At 51.9% G+C, this 9,071-nt stretch overlaps 1 protein-coding gene and 1 long non-coding RNA gene across 12 annotated transcripts in view; one reads left to right on the top strand and one right to left on the bottom strand.

The window, feature by feature from the left end:
• LOC112531397 (trichohyalin-like) overlaps positions 1-1,481 on the bottom strand; it is a 23,658-nt gene extending 22,177 nt beyond the window's left edge. For 4 of the 9 annotated variants that reach the window (XM_040654519.2, XM_040654520.2, XM_040654524.2 and 1 more), the window contains exons 1-4: positions 801-1,481; positions 583-639; positions 187-441; positions 23-87 (exon numbers count right to left, since the gene is read on the bottom strand). In XM_040654519.2, the coding sequence (XP_040510453.1) occupies positions 23-87; positions 187-441; positions 583-639; positions 801-872 (449 nt within the window). In that variant the 5' untranslated portion in view covers positions 873-1,481. The remainder of the gene's footprint in view (positions 1-22; positions 88-186; positions 442-582; positions 640-800) is intronic. The other 5 variants (XM_040654522.2, XM_040654525.2, XM_046904906.1 and 2 more) reach the window with 4 other exon arrangements.
• The window catches only part of LOC112531419, a 7,866-nt gene extending 1,157 nt beyond the window's left edge, over positions 1-6,709 (top strand). Inside the window, exons 2-4 of one of the 3 annotated variants that reach the window (XR_005842328.2) lie at positions 64-1,604; positions 3,458-3,539; positions 5,239-6,709. This is a non-coding gene — a long non-coding RNA (uncharacterized LOC112531419). The remainder of the gene's footprint in view (positions 1-63; positions 1,605-3,457; positions 3,540-5,238) is intronic. The other 2 variants (XR_005842330.2, XR_005842329.2) reach the window with 2 other exon arrangements.
• The last annotated feature ends 2,362 nt before the right edge of the window (positions 6,710-9,071 follow it).

Raw genomic sequence — 9,071 nt, forward strand, 5'->3', positions numbered from 1 at the left:
GCAGAGGCCCAGAGCCACTCACCAGGCACCCTCCAGCTCCAGCTCCTCCCGCTCCTCTTGCAGGCGCTGTCTTTCCTGGCGCAGCACCTGGCAGACAAAAGCGTGAGTGCCCATGCCCGCTGCAGTTGCCCTCCAGGTCCCCACCTGGGGTCAGGCAGCCCCCATCCCCTCGCCCCTCCACGCTACCTCGATCTCCTCTGTCTCAGCCTTCAGCTGATCTTCCAGCTGGGCAATGAACTGCTTCTCCTGCAAAGACAATGGCTGTGCCATGTGGGGTGGCTGCGCTGGGCCCCACGGACCCGAGGGATGGGGACCAAGGTCCTCCCACAGAGCCAAAGCTGTGAGTGCACTGAGCTCTGAGGACGAGCCCCAGCTCCACCCTACCTGCTCCAGATCCTCCTTCCTGGCAGCTGTTCTTTCTGCCCGTATTTGCTGGGCATCCTGCAGGAAAGGGGAAGGGGAGCGGCCATCAGGGCACCGACGCTCTCACGAAGCTCCATCTGACAGCAGCTCCATGCCACACTCCCCTCCTGCCTCCTCCATGGAGGAGCTGCAGACCCACACGAGGGGACATCTGCTCACCTTCATCAAGGATTCCCTGGCCTCAGCCTTGCGCTTCTCCACGGCGCGCTCATGAGCCTGTGGGAGGGGAGAGGAGCAGCGTTGGCACCGAGGTGCTGCCAACAGCTTTGCATCCCGCCGGAGGTGCCCGGCCCTCTGCTGCCATGCCATGGGCAGGGTGCCCTCCAGCCGGCAGCTCGCCCCGCCGGCCCTTCTGTGTCTGTGCACCCAGAGCTCACCTGCAGCAGCTCCTCCAGCAGATTCACACGCTGCAGATCTGTTAATGTCCCGCTGGCAAACTGGGCCCGCATTGCTGCACCACTCGCACAGCTCCTCGCTGGACCAGAACCAACCGCAAAATGAGGCAGGCAGGTTCAGCGCTGACCCACTGCCCCTGCCCCACCCCAGGGCCTCTGTGAGGTCATCACATCATTGTGACATCACCCGCACAGGAGGGTCCTGGAAGATCATAGAACTGCAGGACGGCGTGGCTTGGGAGGTTCCTTAGTGATCACAGAACCATAGAATGGTTTGTGTTGGAAGAGTCCTGGAAGATGATAGAACCACAGGATGGTGTGGCTTGGAAGGGTCCTGGAAGATCATAGAATCACAGAATGGTTCTTTGAAACAGCTGTGAAGGATCTGTGAGCAAATCCGCCGTCAGTAGTTGGTGCCGCGGGAAGGCCTGAGGTCCGACCTTTCCTCCAACGGCTTCAGTGTAACTTTGGAAAGACAGTGCTCACACCTGGTTTGTTCTATCTGCCAGGACGTCACTCAGCTGCGTTGCGACGGCGACGGCGCGCCCTCATTCATGGCACGGCGTACAGCCGTCCGCGTGACGACGGCGCACGCGTGGCTGTGTATCCATAACAGCCGCGCTTCAGCGCGGCTGTCCCCTTTGGATGCTGCCATGGCGCGTCGTCCCACGCTGTGACGTCATCGCCTTGCGCCCGGGTGAGGCGGCGGCCTCGAGGTTGTCCTGCTGTGCTCCGCAGTGCTCCAACGCCGCGGGGCGGCTCCGGGCGCCGCCTCAGCTTCTACAGGTGGGTGTTTTTGGGCGGGGGGGGGGATCGGTTCATGTGCCGGGGCTAAGAGGGTGGGGGGCCGCGTGCCGCTCGCTCTGTGTTGGCCCCGTGGGGCCTTTGTGGTCCTCAGGGCCTCTGCCCGGGGGCAGGAGGTGCCCTGTGTCCCCCCTCTCCCCCCGCCATGGGCCGCCCACAACGGCCCCCCAGGGCCTTCGTCTGTCCCCTAGGTTTACACCCAGTCCCCATCCTCTAGTTCCCTCATTCTGACCACTTGAGTCCTTTTCCCCCCTTCCCCTCAGTGCCTTCCCTCCGTGTCCACCCATTTCCCATTCTGATCCCCAGGGTCCGTCCCCTCCCCTCCCCCCGTTCCCTCCCTAGTCCACTCTTCTGATCTCTGGTGTCCCCTGTCCCCCGCCCCACCCCCCACTCCCCTCTATTTTACTCCACAGGGCCTCCTGTCCTCCCTTCCCCCCCACCTCCTGACCCCTTTTTTCTGACTCCCAAAGTCCCCTGTACCTCCCCCTCTCCCTCCCCCCCCCCACCCCGTGCCCTCCTCCCTGTCCCCTGGTATCCGTTCCCCCATTTTGACCCCCAGTCCCCTCCAGCCAGACCCCCTTTCTGTCCAATAGAATCCCCCCACAACCTCTGACTCTCCTGTCCCACCCCTCACTCCTCCCCCAGATGCTCTTTCTGCCTCTTAGAGACTCTGTTCACCCCTTTCCCACTTCAGACACTCTTTCAACACCTTAGAGACCCCATTCCTCCCTTCCCGCTCCAAAACCCCCCAAGATCTCCCCCAGACTCCCTTTCCACCCCATAGAAGCCCCTCACAACCCCCCAGCTTCCCCCTGCCACCCCCTCTCCAACCCCAGGCCCCTTTTCCTCTGAATAGAGACCCCACTCACCCTTTTTTCCCCAGACACAACCCCCCTGTCCGCTCCCAGACTCCCCTTTCTGCCCTACAGAAGCCCCATTGCCCCCCCCCCCTCAACTCCCTAAGTTCCCCTCCACAATGCTCCACACCACCCCCAGTCCCCCGTTGTACCCACAGAAGCCTCTTTCCCCTCTTTTTCCACCCCACAACTCCCTCTCTTTGCCCCCAGACCTCTTTTCCACCCCATAGAAGCCCCCCAGAACCCCTCAGTTTCTCCCTTTCACGCCTCCCTCCACCTCCAGACCCCCTTTCCACCCCACAGAAGTCCCATTCACACCTTCCCTCCTAGATTCCCCGCAACCCTCCTCTCCACCCCGACTTTCCTTCCACCCCATGGAAGCCCCACTAACCCTTTTCTTCCCCCCCACAATCCCCCTGTCCAGCACTGGAGTCATCCAGAAGGAACTAGAGGTGTCCCAGAAGGGTCTTGGGGGTGGCCAGGGTGTCCCCAAGTGGATCTAGAGGGTCATTGGATTAATCCAGAAGGGTCTGGAGATGTCCTGGAGGGGTCTTGGGGTGTCCAGGGGGTCTCCCCCTTTTGACTAGCAGAGAGGTTAGGAATTTCCAAAAGGAAATGAATTCCTTAACTGAGGATCCTATAAGAGGAGCAGAACAGTTAGATCAATTTGTGGAGCCTAATTTCCTCTCAGGGATGGCAATGATGTTTCTCATGGGTATGTTGTTTACTGGAGAAGAAGGAGGTGCAATTCGGTGGGCAGCTGTGCAAGAGTGGGAAAGGAGTACAGAAGAAAGGTCGGGTCCTGTGGGGAGGTGGAGAGAGGAAGGATCCTGAGGATAAACTGTCCTGGTTATTGTCACTGTCTTTGTGACTGTGAACTGTTTGTGGTGTGAAAGTATTATTAAGAAGCTGTTATGGGACAAGGGGTGTCTAAGAAGATACCAGAAATGACTCCCTGGGTTGTATTTTGGCTCACAGGAGAGACGTTGTGGGTGAGACAGAGGGAACATCAAATGAGAAACTGGGAAGAGATATGAAGTAGCGGGACCAGTTTTTCTAAGTGAGTATTCTAATCATGAGACCAAGTATTGGGTGTTTGTGGGAACTGGAGGGTGTTTGATTCGTGGGTTTTGAAGGGACCCCCATGAGCAGAACTTGGAATGAGAAAGGGAGCCAGGGCCGGAGACTGCTGCTGTAAACAGTGCTATTTGTGAAGGGGGGGTGGAGAGGACGGGGCACTGGAAATGAGAATAGCCTTCATCTGCAGAGATCTAGGAAACCCGAAATCCCAGTGCTAGATGATGCTGAAATATGATGTTAGTAGTTCATGTAACGATGAGAGTTTGGAAAGTGAAAAAGGTTTGGGAAAGACAAGGCTGAGGAAGGCAGAGGTGAGCAAGGTGTAACAGGGATGTCAGGATTGAAGAGAGATGAGTGGTATGGAAGACTGACTGAGGAACAGAGATAGGGAGGAGATTGGGAAGAACAACAGCAGCTGCTACTGTTGCTGCAATAGAGCAGGGCCATAGGACCCAGAGGTCCCTTCAGGAAGAGGTGGGGGGAGGGGGGGGGTGGAAGAGCCCAGGGAGGGCTCTGCCCCACAAACTGCAGGGAAATGGGACACTGGTGGAGAAATCCTATCAAGCTGAGTGAGAGGGAACGAGGGAACCATCTCTGATCACAGAAGCTGGATGATGGGAACCTGGGAAGTTTAGCGTAGCAGATCCACTGTTTAAACTACAGCTAGGGGAGAAGGATAAAGAGGTTTATTTTCTGGTGGGTACGGGTGCCTCTTACCACCCGTAGATGGTTTTTGTAACAGTAGTAGGAGCTAGTGCCCAACAAGAAAAAGCTTACCTTTTGGGATCAATTAAATATAGGCTGAGAAAATAAGTAGGAATACATAAATCCTTGTACAAGCCAGGTTCTCCAAAACCGTTACCCTGGCAAGACTTATTAGAACAAATGGATGCAGAGATTAGATTCAATAAAACTGGAGCTAAGGGTCAAACAAGATTAACTGATGGCAAATTGTAAGTCTGGCTTTAATACAAACTGAGAAAAACCATGTTGTACCCCCAGAAGTTACAGAAATCTTAAATAAAGTATGCTTAGGAGTGTGGGTACCAGGGATGGCTGGTAGAGACAAACTGCAGCCCTAAGTTGAAAGCAAGAGCTAGTGCTAGCTCAGTCAGGGTAAAGCAGTGCCCTTTGAGGATATGCAACTGTAGAAGGATAAAAGAAAAACTAGGTAACTTTTGGATTTTGGATTACTAATTGAATGTGAATCCAAATACAGTACTCCAATCTTGCTGATGAAAAATTGGAGAGCAAGTGCTATAGTTTAGTACAAGATTTGAGGGCAAGGAATAGAATTGTTGAATGTATACAGTCTGTAGTGGCAAATCCATACACTTTATTAACTAAGTTAGGGAAGGAGTAGGTGGAGTTTACCTTCTGGATTTGAAGGATGCCTTTTCTGCCTGGTTTGGCCAAAGGAAGCCTAAGGTTATTTGCCTTTGAATAGGAGACCCCCAGAATGGGGAGAAAAGCGTCAGTTAACCTGGACAGTGTTACGCAGGGTTGTGAGAACAGCCCAATGATTTGTGAGAGCCAGTCGGCTTGTGAGCCCAAGACATGGGTTCCTCCATCCCAGGGTGGAACTTTACTGCAGCATGTGGGTGCCCAGTAAGCACAGAGGACTGTGTGCAGTGTACTGTGTGCAGTGTACTGTGAGTTTGATGTATTTCTTGGCTTAGATGGTTATCAAGTTTCTCAACAGAAAGCTCAACTGATCAAAGAGAAGGAAGGAAGCAATTTGCTGGACTCCCAGGACACCAACGCAGAGCTACCTTCGAGCCGGCACTGTGTGACTGCATGGAGACTGTCTGTGCCAGTGGGCCAGACCTAAAGAAGGAACTACCAGATGATGCTGAGGATTCCTGCATTCATCGACAGAAGCAGTTTAGTGAGACAAAGGAACCGTAAGGCAGGATATGCAGTAACTGCTACTGAGCAGGTAATCAGAGTACAACCGTTACCTGTAGGGACTTCCACTAAGAGGTCTAAAATAGCCTTAAACGTATGGACAGATGCTAAATATGCATTTGGGGTGGCACACACTTATGGTACCATCTGGAAAGAGCAAGGAGTGCTCACACACAGGGAAAACAAATTGAGCACGGTGTATATCTACCAAAGAGCGTGGCTGTTATACACTGTGATGGACATCAGAAAGGTGACAGTGTCCAGGAAACTGGAAATATGATAGGGATCAGGTGGCAAAACAGGCAGTTGAAGGAAAAGAGATAGCAGAACTGGCTTTAATTCCAGATGGTAAACTTCAAATCTCTGAACCTGAGTCAGCCTGTGGAGCACTTTAGAGGGGACGGGAATCTAATTAATGATTTAGAAGGGAAGAGAGCTAGCTGACAGATGGGTGCGTACCCAGATGGACGCGCTGTTGTGCCCTTTAGTACTTTATGGAAGTTGGTTCTAAGGGAACATATTGAAACATACTGAGGGGACAAACAGTAGAAAGTAATTGCGCAATCTAGTACCAGGAACAGGGTACAAGTGGGGCCTATTAGGAAAGGGAACCTTCCAGGGCAACAATGGCAAATTGTTTTTTGTTTGGAACTACCAGGAAAAAAGGAGGGTTTTGTTATATGCTAGTTGAAACCAATACCTTTCCAGGGTGGCCAGAAGCATTCCCTCTGCAAAGCCAAAGAAGTAGCCGAGGTATTGTTGCAGGAGATTATTCCAAGGTTTGGGGTTAGTGCAACAATATCCTCCAACCAGGGAGCTCCCTTGATTGTAAAGATTGTCCAACAGGGCAGAAATAGCTTTGGGAAACAGAGAAACTGGTTCTAGGAACAAGAGCCCAAGGCCTTGACAGCTTGATAAATCATATTTTACAAAGAGATTATGTGTATATATTAGATCTCTTTCAGACCCACCCCTGGAACCAAGCTGGGAAGGTCTGTTCCAGGTGCTGCTAACGTCCCACACAGCTGTCAAAGTTAAAGAACAAGCGCTGTGGATGCATTAGACTAGGGTCAGTAAGATTCCTTGAACACAATGGGAATCGAAGTCAGCTGGACCTTTAAAACTGCAAATCCAAAGACAGTAAATATGGGCTCTTGTAATAGTGAGAAATTTGATAAGTGCGGCTTTTGATGCAAATGCTTATGTAAAAAAAAAAAAAAAAAAAAACCAAAAAGCTTTGCAAAGTATGCCAGTCTCAGTCATTGTGCAGTATGTGGCCAAGCCGACGATTTTAACTCTCCACTCCTTGGAATCCCTGATGCATTTAACTAGAAGGAGCACTGATGGCCATCGGTTGCTGTGTTATCCTGTGTGTGAAGGGGCTGGTTCAACAACTGATCGAGACAGCACTACTGAAGCAAACAGCAAGGGAGCCACCACCACATTCGGGTAAAATGATGGTGTGAGAGGAGATGGGGAATGAAGACAGCAAAGATGATATCTGTAAGATTGTACCATATAAAAGAATTGCAGAAATCAACAATGTAAGAAGAAGAAAAGGGGGGAATTGTAGGAATGGAATGTTGTTTCTGCATTAGATACTGAAAATGGGGAATTGATCCGAAGAAGTAGAGCACAATGGATTTGTATTTTGTAACTTGTCCTTAGAAATAGCTGATGTGAAAAGGTAGAAATACTGGATATGTTAGTAGCGTATTTCAGAAGTATAGCTGCTGAATTATGTGATTAGTTCTTGCTTGCAAAACTGCAATAGTTTTTAAATGTTCCAGATAGTATAGGGATAGTACGATGGACTAGAAAGCATATTGTAGGGCTATTCTGTTTAGATAAGAGAACCTCAGCAAGAGAAAAACAGACTTGACCAACATCAAAGAAGCCAGGGCCTCTGCACAAGGTTGGATTGCCTCGCTCTGTGGGTAGGTGCAACAGGCAGGCATCAAGATACTCCCCTCTATCCTCCTGCCAAGCTTGTCTCTATCCAAGGGCAAGCAGATGCCCAGAAACAGTGACTGAGTGTTGAATGAGCACACGTGAGCACACGTTAACTAATGAGTGACATGTGCTTAGCTAGCAACAAGTTATGTTGATCCAGTATCCGTACGTTTAGCTGAGCATCGGGAAGATTGTGAACCTGAAGTACTCAGCCAATGAGGAACCAATGAGGGGAGAAAGAGGTAAGCGTCGATAACAGGGAGTAAAAGTGGAAGGCTGTTTTCTGTGTGCTCTCCTGCTTGCAGGAGGCCTGCCATTGCAGTTGTGCATAGAATCTGCTTTATCAGAGATACCGTCCTGATAAATTATTTGTATTTGCCTATTTCCAGCGTGGCAAGCACACCCCCTTCAGGGCACATCTCATCCCACCGTTAGTCAGTCCTTGTAAGAAGCACCACGACAAATCCACCTGAAAAACACAGCCCTTCCATTGAGTAACAAAGAAAGCACTCTGCCCTTGCTCCTGACCCTCGTCCCTGCCCCCACCTGCCCTCACAGTACAGCCACCTTCTCTTGAGCAGGGTAAAGAGCAGTGAGAATTCATACTTGGTTATCCTGGCACAAAGTGTTTGTGGGCCACAAAGAGAAATCCCTGCATTCCAGAAAACAGAGACAAAAAGAGACAGACGGAGGAGCGCCTAATAAAGATGTGACGATGTTCTCAGCTGCGGCTGCTGTTGCTGGATACAAGCAACCACACGAGGTTGAGCACGCTCTCCTGTCTCTATCCCAATCCAAGAAACACACAGAAGAGCTCAGTGCTCTCTTGCTTTCATTTCCTTCCATGAGCCATTTTCAAATGCACGTTGTTCTAGGCCGGCACAAGCTCTAGGGCCTAAAGGCAGCGCCTGAGTGGCCAGCACAGCCCCGGGGCCTAAAGCCTCAGCCAGAGAGGCATGAGGGCCCTGTGGTCTAAAGCCACCACAAGAGAGGCCAGCACCGACCCCAGCGCCTAAAGCCACAGCCCGAGATTCCTAAACAGACCCCGGGGCCTGAAGCCACAGGCAGGCAGGCCTGCACTGGCGCTGCATCCTGAAGACTCATCCCCAGCCTGAGAGGCCAGCACCAGCCCTGGGCCTAAAGCCAGAGTCACGGCATCGAGAGGCCAGCACCAGCTCCAGGGCCTAAAGCCACAGCCCAAAGGGCCAGCACGTGCCCTGGGGCCTGAAGCCACTGCTAGAGAGGCCAGCACCGGCCCCAGGGCCTGAAGCCACAGCCTGACAGGCTGGAACCAATCCGGGGAGTTCAAGCCACTACCACAGTTAGAGAGCTCAGCACAGGACTCAGGGTCTGAAGACACAGCCCCACCCTGAGAGGCCAGCACTGGCCTCGAGGCACACAGGGGTGCATTCCAATTGGTTTCTACTGATTCCTATTGGTCTCTATTCACCCCCATCAGTCCTTGCTGGTCTTTTCCAGACGCTGACGCATTCCTTTCACAAAAACGAGGTCTGATGTCCCACTTGTTTTCGGGTTTGTTGCCCGTTTGTAAAATATTTTATGACGTATACATATCAATCTCTGTCTCGTCCCACTCAGTGCATTTTGAGGGGGTGAATCTTTTTCCATCTCCCGAGTCGCGCCTCCCCTG

The sequence above is a fragment of the Gallus gallus genome, chromosome 32, assembly GCF_016699485.2.
Source record: "Gallus gallus isolate bGalGal1 chromosome 32, bGalGal1.mat.broiler.GRCg7b, whole genome shotgun sequence".
NCBI lineage: Eukaryota > Metazoa > Chordata > Aves > Galliformes > Phasianidae > Gallus > Gallus gallus.